The 22,566-nt window shown below is 35.5% G+C and overlaps 2 protein-coding genes and 1 non-coding gene across 5 annotated transcripts; 2 read left to right on the top strand and 1 right to left on the bottom strand.

Annotated features, from left to right (window-relative positions):
• The first annotated feature begins 2,940 nt into the window (after positions 1 to 2,940).
• Positions 2,941 to 18,572, top strand: LOC126968809 (dolichol kinase). Of its 2 annotated transcripts, XM_050813941.1 has the most exons (9): positions 2,946 to 3,279; positions 3,359 to 3,609; positions 5,804 to 6,021; positions 9,331 to 9,519; positions 10,206 to 10,415; positions 12,137 to 12,211; positions 14,863 to 15,046; positions 16,027 to 16,104; positions 17,519 to 18,572. In XM_050813941.1, the coding sequence occupies exons 1-9, from the start codon at positions 3,206 to 3,208 to the stop codon at positions 17,665 to 17,667; spliced, it is 1,428 nt and encodes a 475-aa protein (XP_050669898.1). In that variant the 5' UTR covers positions 2,946 to 3,205; the 3' UTR covers positions 17,668 to 18,572. The 2 variants fall into 2 exon arrangements, with proteins under 2 accessions (XP_050669899.1, XP_050669898.1); XM_050813942.1 differs by lacking the exon at positions 14,863 to 15,046 and having other exon boundaries at positions 2,941 to 3,279; positions 17,519 to 17,589.
• LOC126968857 (5S ribosomal RNA) lies at positions 13,153 to 13,271 on the top strand. Its single transcript, XR_007730309.1, has one exon. It is a non-coding gene; the product is annotated as a 5S ribosomal RNA (ribosomal RNA).
• LOC126968823 (NAD-dependent protein deacetylase Sirt6) lies at positions 18,565 to 22,395 on the bottom strand. 2 transcript variants are annotated; one of them, XM_050813967.1, is made up of 6 exons: positions 22,135 to 22,395; positions 21,898 to 22,025; positions 21,532 to 21,774; positions 20,892 to 21,065; positions 20,169 to 20,292; positions 18,565 to 18,929 (listed from the first exon to the last, which is right to left on the bottom strand). In XM_050813967.1, the coding sequence occupies exons 1-6, from the start codon at positions 22,198 to 22,200 to the stop codon at positions 18,606 to 18,608; spliced, it is 1,059 nt and encodes a 352-aa protein (XP_050669924.1). In that variant the 5' UTR covers positions 22,201 to 22,395; the 3' UTR covers positions 18,565 to 18,605. The 2 variants fall into 2 exon arrangements, with proteins under 2 accessions (XP_050669924.1, XP_050669925.1); XM_050813968.1 differs by having other exon boundaries at positions 22,155 to 22,395.
• Between the last annotated feature and the right edge of the window lie 171 nt (positions 22,396 to 22,566).

Below are 22,566 nucleotides of genomic sequence, written 5' to 3'. Positions count from 1 at the left end.
GTTAGAAAAGTAAAATACAACGCCACACAGTCAGCAAAATTCAATGTTTTGACGCAAGCGATCGTTTTCAGCATATACACATAGATATTGTTGGACCTCTACCTACCTCTGCTCAAGGACATCGTTATCTGATAACAATGATCGACAGACATACTGGTTGGCCTGAGGCAATCCCTAGCGACAATATTACAGCCGTGACAATTGCAGATATCATATACAATCACTGGATCTCAAGATTTGGATGCCCAGCGACACTAGCAAGCGATCAAGGTCGACAATTCGAAAGCTCTCTGTTTACCAACCTCATGAAAACTATGGGAGTTAAACGGATACGAAGTACTAGCTATAACCCAAATAGTAACGGAAAGGTAGAACGCTTTCATCGTTGCTGGAAGACAGCCCTTCGTTCAAGGTTAACGAACACCTGTGCATGGGTCAATGAACTACCAACCGTATTATTAGGCCTGCGCGCAGTTCTACGATCGGACACAGGCGTTAGCGCCGCCGAACTAACATACGGCTATAACCTTCGTTTACCAAGTGATTTCTTCGACATAAACACACAAACATCATCTACCTCATTGGATCATACCTACGTTGATAAATTACGTACCCATATCGCTGCTAATAAACCACACTCACCTACTTCACATCGTAATAACAAACACATATTTGTTCATCAAGACTTTCATTCATGCAGTCATGTGTTTATTAGAATAGATTCAGTAAAACCACCATTACAAACACCATATGAAGGACCGTACCGCGTTATGAAACGAAGCGGTAAAGTTTATACCATTCAGTTACCAGGTCGACAAACAAACATATCGATCGACCGTTTAAAACCTCCATATTTATTAAATGAAACTGAAGAAAACAATATATTATATTCATTACCTTTACCTGTACAAGTTACCCAAAACCTTACCGATACCATACCTGAAAAACATACGACCAATACCCGAAATACCACATTACCAGACCCTACGAACAACTTGACGTCCCAGCCTATCAAAATGTCAAGGACATTCCGACTCATCAAGTTGCCGGTGCGTTTCACTTGAAGGGGACTACACCTGTAGCTGTACCTACAACCAATAATATCAATTAATACAAATGTCTAATATCTAACTTGTAACGTAGCATTATAGATCGTAGAAATAGTAATCGTGCATAATAACTGTAATAAGCGTATGCCGAAAGATTCGTTCTGACAAGAACATTTTATTTTATATATCTTCCACATATTCCTCATAGTCAAGCAGTTGTTTTATTTATCGCCAAACGCTCAGTCTCTAAAAGCCCGGCAACGCTCCTGTAATCCCTTTGGTATTGTAGAAGAATGTGGGTGGCGTTGATCAATAACATCAAGTGTCTCGTACGCTCATTTTTGTCCATTTACAAAATCCTGCTTTGTATTATATAACATGGAAGACATTAAAAAATGTTAATGTTTATTTCTATTTTGCTTGTTGAAGCGAAGCTAAGCTGAGCGGAGCTCCCACCGGGTGACTCCAATTGATTTCTCTGTTAAATTGCTTTTCGGCCATTTCTGGACCGATTTTATAAATTTTTGAACTCATAGAAAGCTTTCGAAATTTTCTAGGTTATTGTCGAGACAGAATTTGGAATTTCGACTTGATTCAATTATTATAAGTAAAACAAACATGATTTACAAATTATTCTAAATTAGCACAAGCTATTTATATTTATTTAAAAATTGAGCCGGTTTTTGTACAGTCTTAGTTTACCTCGCTTCGATCAAATATACGCCGCAGCGAAGCGGTACGACGAGCGACTTCGGCATCCTAGTAATTATTATAAACCTTTAAATACTTGGTGCGTAGTGTTGTAAGTATTTTACGATATTTCTAGAAACACTGTGCGCTAAGTAGGTAGTTACTTAAAGTTAAATAGCTTCTTGTATCGGATATTATTCCGTATAAAAGATGCTATTTATCGATAGATTGTGCCTTATCCTACGCCTGTTCGCGTTCTTTCGCTTTAGGACCGTCCGACGCGTTTGAAGTCACCGCGAGAAGCGAAGAGGAAACAAGACAACATCGCTTCTATTCTGTACGACCAGTGAAGTTGAACTTGAAGCGCGTGGAATGGCAACGTCGCATTTTGATGTGCAATGATTCAAATTCATTGAATCATTGACCTAGTGACTAAATTTTGACCTAATTAGTGCACCGATTTCATTCATTTTGTATCGTAAGCAAATGCTATAAGAAGTATTTGGCTACATTTAATTCATAAATGCAAAATCCATACTGCATATTACATCTATTTGAAATAGCGTCTTCTCAAATAAGTCACGACTAAAATGTATTTTAAACCATCCTTTTGGAATATCTCCTTTGTATGTTTATTTTTATTGAATATGTATTTTGGGAATATGTTGAATCTCAATATCTTTACAAACTATTGCAAAATATATTTTGTACCAATATTTCATAGTTATTAACTAAATTGGTTCTACATACGAGGCCCCTCAAGACAGACGCTCAAATCGTAAGCTCGTGCTTAGTGTGTCGACGCAAGCTACTTGGATTTACTTTTTTGAAGGTTATGTTTTATGGTAAACATTGTTTATAAATTGCTGAAAAGGTTATTACATTGCAATTTATATAGAAGTAATAATAAGATTTTACAAAGAATTTTTTTGAACACACAGAGCAATTATCTTGCCTTGAGACGTAACAATAGGTTGAACTGAACAGCACTGACTGGACTTTTTTAAGCTACGTGACACACAATGTACTGAAAACAGACAGACATATCTCACCTTGTCTGTCTTGAAATGAAAAATTTTACTCCCGAGACGCGGTTTTTTTCATTCACACTATCTTGTCACTTGTCAGCATAGATGACACTTGACAGAGAACTATGTACGTACCTAGTGTACAGGCTTCAATCTACAAGTTTAGTAGGGTACCTACCTAGTACCTACCTTTCCTTTGTATCAATTAATCAAATTAGATGCATTTTTTAAATATTTTTATCTCTTTAACAATGTTTAACAAAATTTATCAAGTTACCAATACCATACAGATTAGGTGATAGTTCGGATGATTGAAGTTGATACTAATGATTAAATAGATATTCTTAGGATTTATAATCAAAGAAATATTAAATAAACGTGAAAAGTGTTACTATCCTACACATCTCTGACCAGATAATTAAATTCTTTGATTCAGTCATGGCATTTTCAACAATGGTATCCTTAGATAGAAGTATAACAACTAATTTAGAACACGGTGCGATTAAGACGAGGTAGTAATTTCTGACAATAAGCTCATTTCCACAAAAGAATAAATATATTTATGTGTATTTTTTAATATTTTTTTTGTAGACCAGCAAAATCGAATGGGATATGGTGTCATATGTTATTGCCGTGTATTTTATGTACATACTGTTTGATGGACAGTGTCTCAGGCTTGTATAAGGTTGTAACAGTCTTATCATGTGGCCTATTTTCCTATTGCTCTCTATTTGTCACATTTCTGTCCATGTCAAGTCTTATTGTAAAAGAGCCGGATTATGGGGGATGCATGACTTCCAGCCTTATATCAACTCTTATGCTTTATGGTGTGCTGGACCATTGTAAGTATGATCAGTAGTGTTAACAATTTCTGAAGGCTGATTGACAAAGGCATAAAACATTATTATATATTAATAACCCCCTTATTCATAATAGTCTGCTTACTTAAAGCATTGCTAATACTCACTCTGTCTTGTTCTATTGACCTAAGTCAGAATGAGAAAAAACACTCCTAAGCGGCTGTTTAAAGTTAGTAGACCGTTATGAATAAGGGGGTTACCCTTCTTTAAATTTCTTCTATTGTCAAAGTAACATTTTTATAACACAGCCCACTGAGAGGTAGATAATGAACCAAATGCTTCAAACCTAACTATCACCACTTGGATGTGTGGTTTTGAAGGAACTACCTTCCATACACAACTAAACAGGAATGAATTTTGTTGCACAGCATTTCCAGAATGACAGCATTGCTGCACATCACACAGGTGTTTATATATATGTGTATATCAATGGCCGGCAACACTTCTGTGATTACTCCCATTTTTCAATAGAGGTTGGTGGTGTAGATCATTTACCATCAGATAGCCCAAAGGGTTATTTTCCCTTCTATCCATAAAAACAGTCTTATTAATAGTGTTCCCATTAGTTACTCTTCAGGAACAGACCCATACAAAATATGAACTATGTCTATGAGTATGGTTATCAACAGATTCTCAGGAAACATTTTCTAATATATTACTTCATATATGTGTATATCAATGGCCGGCAACACTTCTGTGATTACTCCCATTTTTCAATAGAGGTTGGTGGTGTAGATCATTTACCATCAGATAGCCCAAAGGGTTATTTTCCCTTCTATCCATAAAAACAGTCTTATTAATAGTGTTCCCATTAGTTACTCTTCAGGAACAGACCCATACAAAATATGAACTATGTCTATGAGTATGGTTATCAACAGATTCTCAGGAAACATTTTCTAATATATTACTTCATATATGTGTATATCAATGGCCGGCAACACTTCTGTGATTACTCCCATTTTTCAATAGAGGTTGGTGGTGTAGATCATTTACCATCAGATAGACCAAAGGCTTATTTGCCCTTCTATCCATAAAAACAGTCTTATTAATAGGGTTCCCATTAGTTACTCTTCAGGAATCTGCTGGGATGATCTGATGGGTCTGCCATACAAAATATGAACTATGTCTATGAGTATGGTTATCAACAGATTCTCAGGAAACATTTTCTAATATATTACCTCAACTGTGGAATGATCTGACATCTATAATTATGCTTCCATGTTAGTATGACATGTGAAATTTAAAAAACCGCTATCAAAGGATGCCAACATGCTGCTTAATGTCAAATGATATATGTGTGGTATTCATTATGTTTACCATAAAATATAAATGCAAGTTTATCCTGGTACCAAAAACCATTATTGTTAATAAAAACTAAAAATAGGACAAACTATATGAAGTTCCTATTTTTAAACCTGGCAAAAAACTATTTAATGTACTCAATATTTTTGGTGCAATGGTCAAGTTAAGTGTAAAATAAATATTTCATTACTTCATTTTAAAACTCTAAAAGTTTTACAGTTTTAAAATCCCTAACCATTAATGAGGTATGAATATGATAGGTATTGCATCACTCAAACCTCAACCATAACAAACCCCCAGACACACACTATATAATATTTCTTAAAAATTAACTGATAGTATGTTGTAAAATGTTTGAAAATTATATATTTCTTTATTTAGTGTGATATTGATAACATATTGTTTACAAATGATTTAAGTTTTCTTTAGTGTTAATTCCGCCAATATTTGTCTTTAAAACAATTCGACATGTGTTTCGCCTCTACACTAGGCATCCTCAGGATTTGTTGTCTCGCCAAAATCTGGCATGAGACTATTGTTTTAAAGACAAATATTGGCGGAATTAACACTAAGGAAAACTTAAATCATTTGTATAATTATGGATTTCCGCAAAATAACGCCTAATTCAATAAATTAACATACTGTATTTATAATTTTTTTGAGGTTTTTTATGATTTTTTTTAAATATTAAAATTTTTCACTTTGGTACATGTTGTGTAAATATTTTATATGATGCTTAAAATGTAAATATTTACTTTAAAGACCTTTGTATTTTTTTAACATCCACAACTAAAAAGTGTCTAAAAATTACAAATTTATAATGATTTAAAAACGTATAAATCTCTTATCTTATAATTTATTATACAATTTTCAGATTTTTCATTTTCATTCCTTACATCAACCCTAACCATGTTTTCCTTTCTTTGGCTGTTGAGGTACTGTCTGATGAAGTGCCCAATGACATTCACAATTGGTGAAGCTATGATAGTACTGCAAGGTGTAATATTATTTGCAGTTTCATCTGTGATAAGATTTTTAGTAAAAAACCAAGATGAAAATGAGGACTTGTCTTATATTTATTTTATTGTACAAGTAAGTATTGCCATGCATTAATATTCATTACAACAATTATGGATTATGTAGACTTTAAGGCGATTCTGTATACTATCTGGGCTGGTTGTCATCTGGGGTATCTGATAACTACGGCCCATACTTTCTTGTAACACCAGAGGAATCACAAGAGTGTGGCCGACCTTATAAAGTGTTGAAAAATGTACTACATATGAATTGGAAAACTGAAAACACCATGGTATGTTGAGGATAAGGATCAAACTGAGGGCCCCATGGTGAGAGCTAACAGCTTCACCTATTGTGCCACAGACATATTGTATTAAAATATTAGCAAACTTCCTTATATCTTTCAGCATTATTGTGTTTATTATTTTTTTTATCGCAATATGTGATTTTTTTTTTTTTATGGAATAGGAGGACAAACGAGCGTACGGGTCACCTGGTGTTAAGTGATCACCGCCGCCCACACTCTCCTGCAACACCAGAGGAATCACAAGAGCGTTGCCGGCCTTTAAGGAAGGTGTACGCGCTTTTCTTGAAGGTACCCATGTCGTATCGTCCCGGAAACACCGCACAAGGAAGCTCATTCCACAGCTTCGTGGTACGAGGAAGAAAGCTCCTTGAAAACCGCACTGTGGAGGACCGCCAGATGATCCAGATGGTGGGGATGATATCGTAACTTGTGGCGTGTCGTGCGAAGAAGAAATTCGGCGGCAGGAATCAGGTTGAACAGCTCTTCGGAACACTCCCCGTGATAAATGCGGTAGAAGACACACAACGAAGCGACGTCTCTACGCAACGCCAAGTGATCCAGCCGTTCACAGAGTACTGGGTCCCCGACAATTCGAGCTGCTCTGCGTTGCACGCGGTCAAATGGATCGAGCTTATACTGGGGTGCGCCAGACCAGAGATGACAGCAATACTCCATGTGAGGCCGGACCTGCGCTTTGTAGAGCGCTAGAATGTGGGCCGGCTTGAAGTATTGCCGTGCTCTATTTATAACGCCCAGTTTCTTTGAAGCCAGTTTGGCTTTGCCCTCCAGATGGCCACGGAATTGGCAATTGCTCGAGATTTCGAGACCCAGTATTCCGATATTAGGCGAGGCTTTAAGGGAAGTGTTCTCGAAGAGCGGTGATACGGCAAATGGGGTTTTTTTTAGTGGTAAACGCGCAAACTTGAGTCTTCGGGGGGTTAAATTGGACAAGGTTCAACTTACCCCATTCCGCGACCTTCTCGAGAGAGGACTCGATAGAAGACACAAGTTTCTCCCGGCACTGGTCGACGTTTTCCCGAGAGAGACCTGCATAGCCCGTGTATACGGCATCACCAGTGCTGTCGTCTGCATAGCAATGCATGTTGGCGGTGTCCAACATATCATTGATATGCAGAAGAAACAGCGTGGGAGATAGCACACAGCCTTGGGGCACTCCAGCGTTCACGGGCTTGGGATTCGAGCAATAACCGTCGATAACGATCTGTATGCTGCGCCCAGTGAGGAAGCTGGAGGTCCACTTGCATAAGCTCTCGGGAAGCCCAAATGATGGAAGTTTTGCGAGGAGCGCCTTGTGCCATACACGATCAAAGGCCTTCGCTATATCCAGACCAACTGCCATGCTACTGCAACGGCGCAGGCACTAGGATCATCCGAAAGGAAACAAACCCTGCCCCAAGGGTAGGATGCAAAAAAGGAACGCATCCTATCCCAATCTGCTGACTTGTAGTGCCAAACGCGGCGGGTCGCTGGTGGTCTGCGACGTTGGCGTCGGATAGGCACTACACTCCTGACCAGGCAATGGTCGGACGTTCCGAGAGGGGCGTCGACAGAGACCTGGTTAACCATCGGGATGTGTAGTCAGCAGAAGATCTAATAAGGACGGCATGTGGCTATCCACATCCGGGAGCCGCGTCGGCGACTCAACCAATTGGGACAGACCATACGCCAATGCAAAATTATGCACAGATCGCCCTGCGTAGTCTGTGGTACGTGATCCAAGCCATTCGGCATTGTGCCCGTTGAAATCACCCAAGACTACGATTTCAGCGAAGGGGATCTGAGCAAGCACGTCATCAAATGCCGCTTGAACGCAGCCCATGAGGTGATCCGTTTCTACGTTACCACTATGGGACCTGTATACACACGCATAGATGCGGACGCGGTCCTCTAAATCTACGCGGAGCCAGAGAGTAGACAGGCCCCTACCCTCAAAATTGCCGAGACGGCGACAGCAGATATCCTCCCTAACGTACACACATACCCCGGCATGAGGCTTGAAATTATGCTCAATTTTGTACCCGGGGTACGTTAAATATGACGTATCGCTACGCCGAGATATCTGCGTTTCCGTAAGGAAACACAAGGCCGGCTGCGCCGTCTCAAGGTGGTGGTGGACGGCGTTTAAGTTGGAGTGAATTCCCCGGATGTTACAAAAGTCCACATTAAGCGTGGAGCGGGGTGCCGTGGTGTTGCTGCCCTGTTTGTCCTGTGACACGCGGTACTGTGCCCTCCCCAGAATACGAGGGGCAGCCCGAGCGCGAATGCTCGGGGAGGGATTCTCCGGCTCTACAAGAGCCGGTACCCTCCTGGGGTAATTTCTTCACAATTATGCATGTGATGGAATGAACATACAGTTCCCATCTGATGTGAAGCAGCACATGTATCCATTTTTTTTTATGAAAATAAGAGACAAAACGAGCAGGACGTTCAGTTGATGGTAATTGATACGCCCTGCGGATTACAATGCAATGCCGCTCAGGATACTTGAAAAACCTCAAAAATTCTGAGCGGCACTGCAATTGTGCTCGTCACTTTGAGACATAAGATGTTAAGTCTCATTTGCCCAGTAATATCGCTAGCTACGGCTCCCCAGTACCAGAATCTTTCATTTGACCATACAACAAACAGTGGCTTGAATCATCGACGACAAAGACGTCAACAGTGATCGGCTGCGCACAGAGATGTTGGAACTATCTGCATTTTAAGAAAAAAAAAGAAAGGAATAGGATTAAGAATTTTCTACTGCATATATCACAAGTTAATCTGGTGTTGCAGATATCCTTTCTTCATTCATTAGGTGAGCCACTTGCGTATTTGTCGAGTATAAAAAAACGCACCACAATACGAATTATGCACTAGCGTAACGCGATTAATTTCCGGCTATATTCAACAAGATCTTAAAATAGATTTTCTTGTACACCTGATATTAAACTTCAAACCGCAACATAAAATTAAGTGCCATCTATTTTGCTGTTGAAGTAAGCATAACATTATGCCCTCATGCAACTGCTACAACAAAGAAATTATTAATTAAATTCTTGTAATGTTTTTTTCAGGTGGTACTTGTAGCTGTGGCCCTTATGGTCACTGTATTGTTTAGCCTCAGCAAGGGACTTAGAAGTGTGAAGACACTTGTTTCAATCGTATTAACTGGAGGAACATTCATATTAATATTATTTCATTATAAATTGGGACCTGACTTCATTCCACAATTTTTAAAATATGTCTTCATCAACAATAACAGGGTAAGTTTGTATTTTATTGATCGATAAATAAAACTGGCAAAGTAAAAATAAAATCTACACGATGAAAAGGCGATATAAGAACGTGTAGACCAGGCCTGCAGCCTTTTAAAATGGTAAAGGGTAAAAAAAATAATAGTTTAATAGTAGCAAAGTTGTAGGTAATAAATTATCTACAACTTTGCTTTTTAACTTTATTCCATAGGACTTGTAGTTTTGCCGGAAATCAAGATAAACCTTTTTTTACCCTTAAACCCCCCTTCCACTTCCCGACCTCAGAGCACTCGTAAATATTTTTCCTTTCATTTTTGTTATATTCTCTACGTTTTCCAATGGGATTCGTCAAACTATTAATTTTTTTTGGTTCCAAAAATTATCGAACCTCGGGCAATCGGGTTTAGCACTTCGATTTTTTTAATGATACCACAGACTGGGAAGTGAGCGAACACCCTCAGGCTCTTTAATTATAAATCCATATTTTTATTTTAAAAAAGCTCGCGTTTCTTGCGCCCGTTCTTCTCAGGTCTGAGGCAGTCTTTTTTGAATGGGTGGTAGTTTTTGACGTTCAACAAGTTATTAGAAATCCTATATTGAATAAAAATATTTAAATTGGAAATTTTTTAATAACGTGCTAAGTCACAATAAACCAAGTTTGTATTTTAATTATTAAATGATGTGTTGTCTTTCAGGGTAAACTAATGGTGTTCTGGATAATACTGACTGGACTGTCGGTCTGCGCGTTAATGCTGCGAACACAACTGGCCGTGAAGGCTGACACGGTCACCAGGAAGACATTCCACGTGCTGGCGTCTCTTGTGTTCCTGTCTGGGATATTGCTGGATCTGCCGCTGATGCTATTGGCAGCCGGCATCGGACTTGGTCTCATTGTTTTTGTTGAGGTATGTATGCAGTGCCGGATTAACCACGTAGCTAGAATAGCGTTTAAAACTTTGTATTCCGTAGCACGAATTATGAGGTAAAAAATATTGAAGGTGATATAGCTTTAGTCCACGATTGATAATGATACCACTCCTATTAAATGATAACGGTAAATTCCAATCCAGAGTAGTAATTGCTACGGGCCCCGCACAAAAGGGGCCCCTCATATTTTAACCCATTTATGATGCCTTAGTACATACAATTCACTTGATGACATCTTTTCCTACCCAGACAATCCACGTCAGATACTCGGTAACCGACTACTTCCAATATTTATAGGTTACTAGCTGACCAAGCAAGCTAGTTGTATTGCCATATAAAGTAATAAAAAAATCCAATACTTAATTAAAATTTTGGGGGTATAAAAAATAAATGACGACTACAATTATATTGCGACCTTGCAACTCTATTGCGTGTCCGTGGATGGAATAGAATAATATTAAAATATTAAAAAAATTGTCAAAAAAAAATATGTAGGGATGGGTAACCCTTTTCATTTAGGGGTACGAAAAATAGATTTTGGCCTTTTCTCAGACCTAGCTGATATACACACAAATGTTTAAACAAATTGGTTTAGCCGTTTCAGAGGAGCTGGAAACAAACACCGGGACACTAGAATTTTATATATAAGACTAGCTGACCCAGCAAACGTTGTATTGCCGATATTAAAATCGCGATACAAAAGTAACTGTTGATCGTAGATGGGTGAAAATTTGAAGTTGTATGTATTTTTTAATGCTGACTCATAATCAAACAAATTTAAAAAAAAATTGGAGTGGACCCCCCTTAACATTTAGGTGGATGAAAAATAGATGTCCGATTCTCAGACCTACCTGATATACACACAAATGTTCAAACAAATAATAAATAATAGAATTGTATACATAAGATGTTCCATGAAGCATCATAATTATACACTGCTTATCGCTGTGCAACTTTTTCTAGAAAAAGGAGATTGTCTGCTTTCAGAGAGCGCAAATAAATAGTAGGTACATTTCATTACATCAATTTACTCTAACTAAAAAAAAGGGTTTTTTGCTACAAAAATGTATCGTGGTATTTTTTGTATTTCGTCTCGACTGATTTTACCTGCATACAGAAATGCTCTAGTTTAGTGGCTTGGGGTACCAACCTGTATAATAATATTAAGTTTGATCAATAGTCTTTTTTGTTACCAGGCATAGTTAGTAAATTCCCAAAAAAAAACTCAGTTTACGTCGAAAGAGTATTTCTCTATGAGTGCTATAGATTTGAAAGTACACCTACATGCAATAGAGTACATACTCTATTGCACGTCTAAGCGTAGCGTGTGGAAGTTTTCCTCAACATGTCACAAAAAGTAGTTATCCGGAAACTGAAATTGAGTTTTTTTTTTATTTATATCGCACTTACCTACAAGTTAATATGAGTGAGTGCACATATATCAAGTCAAATAAAATATATTTCAATAACAATTATTCTGATCAACATACTAAATAATAACATTAAAAACAATTAGGGCGTCCATGTGTCTGTTTAAGGTCAGAATATTTTTCTCAATTAATTTGAGCGTTGAATTCCCTGTCATTTAATTATTATTTATTTATAAAATACCTAGATATGAATAAACATTATTATTATTGTAATTATTATTTAGGTAAGTACGTACTATTAATTATAACAATTTATTGGTCTTGAACAGGCATTGAGGATATCGGACATTGAACCAGTAACTACAGTATTGCAAGCAGCATTTCTTGTCTACAGCGACGAAAAGGTAATAAAAGTTTTTTTTCCTATTATCGTGCGCAAAATTCGATTTTGCTCATGTATTTGCGTTCGCAAAGTACCACTTTCCCACACATTGACAAGAGCGTGCGGGAACGTTTGAAAATAATTATTATAGTGGTCGAACTTTGCGCAACTTAGTAGGAAATAGTAGATTGTTAACCGAGGGTCGAAAGAATCATTTCCCGAGATATTTAGAGTAGGCTATAGTCCGAGTAGGAATTGATTATTTTACCCGTGTTAAACACTGTAATTTTCATTTTTTAATATGAGGAAAATAAAACTAGTTGTTTATCTAAACTATTTATTCATAATATATAATAATATTAGTAACACTTATTTAAAATAAATTATTAAAAAGGACAATTCGTGAAATAAAAAGTTACATTGTTTGTTCGGAATGTATATGCTCTTTGAAATATTATGACAAATTTGGTTGTTCTGGATATCTGTAAGACTCTGGTAAATATCATCAGGGGATAGATTCCATGGCGGATACTCCGTTAATTCCGCCACAGATAAATAACTGAACATAAATCAGTATCCCGCCAAATAATGTCGACTTTTTAAATTTTAAATATGGAACTCACTGCGTAATTGTTACGGCTTATTCCGCTCAAAGAAGTTTGCGCTAAGTTCACACTGGCTGTTTAGAAAGTTATTATGTTTTTTCTTTGCTTAAAACTCTTCATCGTTGTCAGCAGTTCTATTTTTAAAGTTCGTTCCGGCCCTTAGGTGGGAAGTAATTTGTATGAGTTTTTCCCTCTCTATGAAGCAGCATTTTCCACCCAATAATCAGTTCAAAACAACATACTTACTTTACATACTTTCCGAGTATGAGAAATGAAAAATAGTATACGATACTCGTGCGTACGTATAATAATAATGTAAATAGCTAGAGTGCTATTACGTCTTTTCATCCAAAGATTCGCCAACGTCCATACCACGTTGAATACACCGGTTCTCGTCCGATCACCGAAGTTAAGCAACGTCGGGCGCGGTCAGTACTTAGATGGGTGACCGCTTGGGAACACCGCGTGATGTTGGCTTTGTTTTTTGGAAATGTTATCAATATATTGAAGGTACCCCATGCCCATACCCATGTGTATGTGGAAGAGAGTTCCTTGAATTATTATATTATATTTTAATCTGTGACGTGTCGTACGAAGGTGGAATTTGGCAGCAGGTTTCAGGCCAAACAGCTCTTCGGAACAATCCCCGTGATAAATGCGGTAGTAGATTTAGCCGTTAACAGAGCTCTGGGTCCCCGACAATTCGAGCAGCTCAGCAATACTTTTATCTGTGGCCCTACATGCGGCTTGAAGTATTGCGATAAGCATATATCCAGCATTTGCTGTTGTTATTAAAAAAAATCGTTATTCTTATTTTTATATAGTAACTATAGTAACCCAAAAGCATCAGATTTTGAATGAAATATTGATGATTATCCGAGGATATTGTTAAATGTTAATTATTGATGAAAATATATTAAATAATGTTGACAATCCGATTGATATCAATCTATATATATAAAAGAGAATGTATGTTTGTATGTTCCCTAATAACTCCTAAACTATTCGACCGATCTCAATGAAATCTTTTGTACTAGATTCGTTGAAGCTCAAGGAAGGTTTACATATATAATTTATATGGCAAAACAATGTTTGCCAGGTCAGCTAGTATTTAATAGAAACAATATGCTTCAATTTTTAAGACCATATTTAATAATTATTATTCATTTCTATACAAAACAGTGCAATAATTAAAAAAAAATATTACGTTGATATAATTTCTAATGAATATTTTAGTTAACTTACTTGCTAAATTTCTTTTACAAGTTCTTAACGCTAATAAATTATCACTTCTGAACACAGTCCTATGACTGACAGTTTTTATTTGATCGATGTAATCTCTGAATCTAGCAAGTGGATTTGAATGTGATAACCAGATTCATGGTGTAGGATAATGACACGTTATTACTTTAACTTAATCTATTATTGATTCATAGTGAAGCCACAACCTGAGAGTTGAACAAAGCAAAACAGAATTTTATAACGAGGCGGTACTCGAACGGTTAGCTCAGTTGGTTAGAGCACCGGCACGGAACGCCGGAGGTCGTAAGTTCGAATCCCGCATCGTTCATAAAATTTTGTATTTCAAAAAATTTATTTGTGTAATACATTATTAAAATATCTTAGATAATTATTTATACGTCTAGATAGAGCCTCATATACAACCACTTGACACATAGACAACCGATGAAAACAGGCAAGGTTAATTACTTTAGTGTGCGTGACAAGCTACGTCTTACACTCGCGATTTGTGTCACTTTCCGTTAATGCACGCAGCATTGCTCAAAATAGAGGTTAACTCAAATAAAATTTGAAAAACAAAATTTTATGAACGATGCGGGATTCGAACCCACGACCTCCTGCGTTCCGTGCCAGTGCTCTAACCAACTGAGCTAACCGTTCATAAAATTTAGTTTTTCAAATTTTATTTGTGTATTAATCCTAGAAGTGAGTGTTATCACTTTAAAAACATAACAAATTGTTTAGAGGCTAACTGTCAACCTCGTTTTCACGGCTGTGACAGTCTATGTAGATGTATAAATGATCTAAGTATATTCGTTTTGTAAAGGACTGCGGCCGCTTCGCAATGACTCCGCTGTATTTATACATCGGACTAGCCAGCCCTCTCTTGCTGGTCCCCTTCTACCAGCCCAAGTACACTCTGGAGCTGTTGAGTGGCGTGCTCTCTATAGGAGTTGGAGACACCGCTGCCAGCTGGTTTGGTTCCAAATACGGCGTCAATAAATGGTCCGGTTAGTGTAACATTTATACGATGTGGAACTAGCATATTATGTATATGAAATAAATGTAGGTATATACTTGTCATAATTGCTGACGATATATACAAAAAATTAACAAAATTCGTGCATTAATTTAGTCAAATTATGATAGGAAATCCCTTCATTGGACATATTTTATTGCGGCTATGATTTCTACAGTCCAATATGGCACAATAAGACATATTTGTATTTTTTTAAAAGATAATAATACTTGACTTGACATCAAATGACTGGTCTCACTTGAGCCTCGAGTAGGTACATTTGTACACAATAGTGGCGACAGGGTAACGCCCACATGCCACTTCCACTAGTTTTTTCTCTTCCGTGGGTCTAAGACATCTATCGATAATTAGCTTCCTTTAACGGTAATTGTAATCGAGAAACAAAAAGCTGTTTAAGTTTAATATGATGTTATTCTGTAATGATTATTATAAAAATTATACAACCTTAGTATTTAAAGCTAAAAAACAGCTTCGTATTTTTATAAATTATGAAGTAGTTTAGAAATAATGATTATGAATAAGGAAGAACAAAGCCATAACAATTTATTACTTGTTTCTCATGTTACATCCCTACTAATATTATAAATGTGATTGTAAGTTAGTTTGTCACGCTTTTACGCCAAAGCTACTGATTTTGATGAAATTTGGTACGGCGACAGACTAGATTTTGGGAAATACATTTTATCGCGGAAAAATCAATGATTCCCGCGGGATTTATGAAAAACTAAAATTCACATCGAATGTGCTATAACTATACCAATTGTAGGTTTAGTTTGCCAGAGCAATCTTCCTCAAAATAAGATTTTTTAAACCGTAACTAGAATAGGACTTGAGATAATCTTCAATTCCAAACTGATTATTATTTTTAAAAACCTTTTATCTACGCGGACGAAGTCGCGGCTATCAGGTAGTATTATCATATTTTTGTTCAATAACGTTTTTCATTTACAGACAGCAGTAAGACCATGGAAGGGACGGCATTCAATATTCTATCACAAGTTGCGACTGTGTATGCGTTGATATTGTTTGGTGAGTGAACTATATATACACACTTACAAAAATAAATACACATACATACGGGATATATGAATATGATTTGAATGGCAGTCTTATAATTTTTTTGCTAAAACGAAAAATATCTATGAAGATATTTAGATGTTTTTATGCTCTTCGAAAGTAAATTAATTTTCTTTAGGTAGCGAACACGGTTGAACTGTCAAACTCGTTTAACTTTCAACCGATGAGTGCTCCCGCGCAAACAGGTAAAAAAAATGAAAAAAAAAATGTATTTTATAGTTATTTTATGCATGTTTTTGTTAAATTATAAAATTAATTGTTTTTCTACCAAATTAAATAATTTTCAGTATAAATAATTATCTGGTGGGTGGTTTTATTCACATTTTAAATGGATGTATCTCGTCGTGCACATTACCAAGTGTCCAACAGTTTTGTGTTTATTTGGGGTGTATCTCGTGGTACACACTGCCAACTTCTCTTAGAAATTTTATAGAATCTTCCTGTATGTACACGTGCACACTGCCAAACCCATAAGCGATTCATTATGCTTACAAAATTTTAGCTTATTTTCTGTTTTTTTAGGTAAATAAGTTGTATGTGCTTTCAATGGGCAGAAAAATACTTGCTTTGGTTCCAGAACCCAATCAATCATCAAATTATGTGGAAAATTCGGAGTCTGATTGTGTATTTGACAATATTACTTTTCAAAAGCACTTCAGTTATGAATCTTCACCGGTTCCTTTGCTTCCTTCTTCGCTTGAAAATCTTCACTTACTTTCTGATGATGAATGTGACCTTGGAAAAGTGCAAATGATATCCGAATCCGGCCCTTCAGTACCAGCACAACCCCTTATTGGAACCATTTCCATGGACTCTTCAACTCAAAATTCTCTTCTTTCGTCCATTCCTCCGTCACCAACTGCCTACTTGAATTTTTGTCAAACCAAAAGATCTAGAATTAACCGAATAGTACCTGAAACACCTGAACCATCGCCACCAACAGTAGTAGCTTCACCATCATCACCCAGAGTGTCCGCGACGGTTAGCCATTTTGAGCAGTTCTTTTTAAATGATTAATATTTTTTTGGGCGTCAAATATTTTTTATTATGACATTGTCATTTACCCAATTAAAACCCTTGTTACAGGATAAAAACGCGTGTACTTTTACCTAACTGTGTGTTTGGATTAGATTTAGTGTAAAAGTTACATTTTTTTTATTATTTAGCTAACCCGACGCGACGTTTCAGGGGGACTGTCCTTTCCTTTTACGCAAAATCTGATATAAAGCACAGTTACAATTACACGCGTTTTAATCGTTTAAATTGTTTCTATTTTAATGTGTAATTTATAAAAAATGTATGCATTCCCACTATTCTCTTTGTTAGTTCAAGAGAATATAAATTTAACTTTACGTTATTCTTCCAGATTTGCTGGACACAAGATATGCAATATTTCGGACAGCTATCGCGGCCACCGTTACAAGCCTTGTAGAAGCGAAGACGGATCAAGTCGACAACTTGGTGTTGCCCTTTACAATGCTCATAGCATTGCAATTTACTCGTCTTATCTGTTAGGGTTGTCATATATAGGTATAAATTATGTTAGGGGTTATCTGTTAGGGTTGTTATATATTATATAAATTATTACATGGCGTCAGAGGAGCTAATAACGCCATTTTTGATAGCCAAATAATATTTCCTATAACTTTTAACTGGACGTCTTATTTTTTAGTCGTTGTTCTTGCTAATTGTTGAACTGTTTTGATATTTTTTTTTAGTTCTACAGTGAGTAATTTTATTAATATTAATAATTACTTTATACGTTTTTCCTAAGTTATAGCAGGTACAAAAAATATACGTGGAAGAAAAATTTTAGTTAATTAATACATTAATCTGATTGTGTTGGTGAAATGTGTAATGTAAGTATGATGTTATTTTACAGGTTCACAGATTTCGATCTTAGTTACTTCCCACGATATGGAGCTGTGATTTGAATTTTAAGACTGTGATAGTGTTATTAAATAAATTATTTAATCTGGGAGTAAACTAGTATTACAGTAGTGTTGTATTTTAATTACTTTTCAATCAAGATTCTGTTATTGGGCATCATAAATTAAAAAAAATATGTATTTAAATGGAAATTAGTCAATTATATATTGTATCCTTAGATACGTCTATATAGAGTTTCATGATGTTAGACAATCGATGAAAGCAGGCCAGCAATATTAGTTTAGTGTGTGTGGCAAGCTACGTCTTACACTCGCGATTTGTATGACACTGTTAGTGTGCGTGAATTGCTCAAAATACAAGTTAGTTCTAAACTCAATTTTTTTCGACGTTTTTGCAGCTGTCATAGTCTATCTAGACGTATAAATGACCTAAGATTACGAGCATTTTAACTATACACAGGGTATTTGTAGAAATATCTTCAAACATTCCATGTGCCAAAGTTTGTTTTAAAAATAAAATATATTTTTATAAAAAAATGTTTTATTCACTTAAAATCCTTAAAGCTATACTTCAGTCTTGATTTCATTTTTTATTTCTAATTTAATTATTTTATCTTTGACAATATCATTTTCGTTACTGGTAACATCTTCCCTTTTGCTTTTCAATAAAACCCGCAGTTTCTTGACACCTTTACACTTAGCTTTGTAAACTTTTTCCATAGACAAGACATCTTTTTTACTGATTGTCCAGTCTATTAATTTGTTTTCAGCTTGTTTAATATAATTGTCAGCTTCACTGTATCCTGGGATGTCTAGTTCTAAAATATTCATCACTTTCTCAAGAACTTCATCAACATAATAATTTATGACTAGATCTGCCTTGTTGTCCTGTAAAAGTTTTATTCATAAGTCTGACAATATTCTATGGCTAGCCAAATACAACAAAAAAAAACAACTTAGTTATAGTAATGGACAGATCTGATTTCAGTAATGTATGTAAGTTTTGACCCTCAAGTGTAATTTATGATGTAATCAAATAAGTCTTATTTGATTTGAATGAAATTGTACTTCTTGCATCTATGGGGTACATAAAGTAATAATAAATAGTAAAAAAATTGTTTGTGTAACAGGTAGTTGTAACTATAATTGCACTTAGTGTATAAGACAAAGCCGATATTGTGTCTCCCGAAAGTTCGATGGCAGAAAAGACCAGATCTTTCCAATTTTATATATATCCTTTTTATCTGGGTAAGTTCTCTCAACCATACCAAAGCCAAAAGAGTAGTTAATAGAATTTTTGTCTATTTGTTCAGACAGTTCGTAAAACTACTGAATATTAAATATTTTTTTAAAATAAATAGTAACAAGAGTTGAGACAAAATATTTTAAGCTGCATATTATTATTATCTCACTGATGCAGGCATAGTATTTTTGATGTTTTCTAGCATCCACTCAGACTATATTGTGGTAGCAGCTATTTTGAAGAAATATTTAATATACTAGCTGACCCAGCAAACGTTGTATTGCCGATATTAAATCGCGATACAAAAGTAACTGTTAATCGTAGATGGGTGAAAATTTGAAGTTGTATGTATTTTTTAATCCTGACTCATAATCAAACAAATTAAAAAAAAAATGTCAAAAAAATAAAATTTCGTGTGGACCACCCTTAACATTTAGGGGTATGAAAAATAGATGTTGGCCGATTCTCAGACCTACTCAATATGCTCACAAAATTTCATGAGAATCGGTCAAGCCGTTTCGGAGGAGTACGGGAACGAACATTGTGACACGAGAATTTTATATATAAGATAAATAATAATACTTAAACTACTAGCTGACCCGACAGACAATTTTCTGTAGATAGTAAAAAAAAAATTGTTTCACGGCGGAACTGTCAAACTGTGTCACTAAATTATCTCGTAGAAAATATGTCCATACAAAACAAATATTGAAAATGAAAATAATTTAGGGTCCCAAGTGGAAATAAAAAGTATCCTATCTCTCAAGGTGGACCTAACAGCACTCCATGAAGTAATCCCCATTTAAATCCGTTCATTAGTTTAGGAGTCCATCGCGGACAAACAACATGTCATGTAATTTATATATATTAAGATATATACTTACATGTTTAGTTGGTTGCAAATTACATATTACTAACTTTCCTCCATATTTTACAGTTTCCAACGGCAAGTTACCACTAGGAACTATTTGTAATGTTGTGCCTAGGCAAATACTTAGGTCTGCAATGCTAAAAAATATTTTAAATAGTTGTAGTAATTATAGTAGTAATAAAAACTTGTAACTAAATGAAAGTTATATAAATTTTATTATTTTGTGAATACTAATTTTACAAAAAATATAGCTTAGATAATTCATGTCTAGATAGTCAAGAGACAGATAAAAACAGGCCAGGAATATTAGTTTAATATGCATGACAAGCTATGTTTTACACTCATGATTTTTATGATTCTTTGTGTTAGTGTGCGTGAATTGCTCTAAATTCACGTTTTCACATAGTCTATCTAGACCTATTAATGATCTTCTTAGAAATCGATGTATTTGAAAATATTCCTTACAAGTATACAAATGATTCAAGTTTTCTTCAGTGTTAATTCCGCCAATATTTGTTTTTCAAACAATTTGGCACATGGCGCCAGATTTTGGTGAGACAACATTACATTTGTATAATAATGGATTTCCGCAAAGTAATGCCTCATTCAATAAATATTCCTTACAAGTTACAATTAATGAAAAAAATATGTGTCATATTTTCTAATATGTATATAATATAATATCTCCAACAGTATCACATAATTCTAAAGCTAAAATAAAGATATAAAATGTAACCTCGAGTGCCACTCGGCCATTAGCAGATCATTTTCAGGTAGACTGTGCTCCCAATCCAGCACTCCATCATATAGTCGACCTCGACAAGGGCGTCTTCCTGTTAACCCACTGGCACAAGGCACTCCACTGCATTTTTTACCAACTGTTTCTACTGGAGAACTCCGTACAAACTGCCTGTATTGTTAATGTTTTAATGAATTAACCTTCTTAGGTCATGTGCTTTGTTAGAGAGGTCTGAAAATCATGGTCTTAAACCTTTTTAGACTTAGGGAACTTCAAGCTCTTGTACATACACCCAATTTAAAGGTCTGCAACTCATCTCTTGACCATTAGTATTGTGGATATCCATGGTCTTTGCCTCACCACTTCCTATAACATGAGAATCTTGCCAAGCCTTGCTTGGAGGCAAAAATTATATATAAAAATCATACCCGAAACCTATTTTAAAAATTTTTGATGTAGTCTTCAATAAAAATGTGTTCTGATGGCTCAATGATTTGATCCTCTTTAAAATTTCCTCTAGCATAGTTACTGAGTTGGGTACAAACATATCAAACTGATTTGAAAATCCTATAATTTTAGGTTTAGGTGTAGCTTAACGGATTATCAGATATAAAATAATATTATAACTTTTACATACCTCTTGCAAAGATTACATTCTTCAACAAACATATTTCCATGTAGTTCTGCCAAGTACTTCCTTGACAATCCTGACTTTAAATGCAAGCCATCTATATTTTGACTAACAATATACTGTACTTTATTACATTCTACCAATTTTTTTAATATCATGTGTGTCTTTGTGGGTATTGCATCGGCAAACGATATATTTATTGAAGGTTTTTTTCCTTTCTTCTCCAGTGTCCAAACACCATTGGGTCCTCTGAAAAAACCAATGTCTTAGATTTCTGATTTTAAAGAGTAGTATCAAGAAATTATACTTATGATGTATTGCAACTAGCACCAGGGAATGAAAATTATAATACAAGTCTAATTTAAATATCACCTAAAATCTGGAATACCAGCTGAAGTACTTATGCCTGCACCAGTATGAACTACCACATGCTTGCTTTCTTTTAATAAATTGGCCAATAGTTTACACTTTTCCTCAAATTTTTCTATGGAATCGAATTTCTGAAATAAAAAGTTGGTAAAGTGAAGTTTTTTTTAACTATTATTGCATTGATTAAAGCAATATATTGACTATAAATATAAATTTTCTGAATATTTCATTTATAATTACTTCTGGAACACCTAAAACACCTTTGTGTTCATATGGCGAGAGACCATCAGCATAATTACACGACATTTTGAAGTTGACATGAAGTTTTAGGCATTTATGTTGAAGACGGTTACAAATCCATGATTATGATAGTTTTTTAAACATTTTAACTTAGAACACTCCGATAAATCAATAACATATTTAAAAACTTGAAAGCAACTCGAATCTTTGGAAAAGCTCACTAATCATAAATGCCTATTGCTCAACCTGAAGTAGCCTCAAAGTCGTCCTAATTGTCATGGTCAATATGACACAATACAAAAAAAGACAGTACATGACATGTATCTCTATAGAAGTAACCTCCGCGTGCCCCTTAAAGCTATAGCAATAGTTTTGACAGGACTAGTCTTATTATTATTCTAAGCTAAAACCCAATGGAGCTTAATCGTATGA

Source organism: Leptidea sinapis, chromosome 16, assembly GCF_905404315.1.
Source record: "Leptidea sinapis chromosome 16, ilLepSina1.1, whole genome shotgun sequence".
Classification (NCBI taxonomy): Eukaryota; Metazoa; Arthropoda; class Insecta; order Lepidoptera; family Pieridae; genus Leptidea; species Leptidea sinapis.
Note: the sequence above shows the minus strand (reverse complement) of the source record. Positions and strands in the feature narration are given on the sequence as shown.

Coding starts and splice junctions, on each gene's coding strand:
- LOC126968809 (XM_050813941.1), top strand. CDS start 3,206: ATGGCATTTTCAACAATGGTATCCTTAGATAGAAGTATAACAACTAAT. Junction 9,520..10,205: donor TCTTCATCAACAATAACAGG/GTAAGTTTGTAT, acceptor GTTGTCTTTCAG/GGTAAACTAATGGTGTTCTG. Junction 12,212..14,862: donor TTGTCTACAGCGACGAAAAG/GTAATAAAAGTT, acceptor CGTTTTGTAAAG/GACTGCGGCCGCTTCGCAAT.
- LOC126968823 (XM_050813967.1), bottom strand. CDS start 22,200: ATGTCGTGTAATTATGCTGATGGTCTCTCGCCATATGAACACAAAGGT. Junction 21,066..21,531: donor GAATGTAATCTTTGCAAGAG/GTATGTAAAAGT, acceptor TTAACAATACAG/GCAGTTTGTACGGAGTTCTC. Junction 20,293..20,891: donor ATGGCCGAGTGGCACTCGAG/GTTACATTTTAT, acceptor AATATTTTTTAG/CATTGCAGACCTAAGTATTT.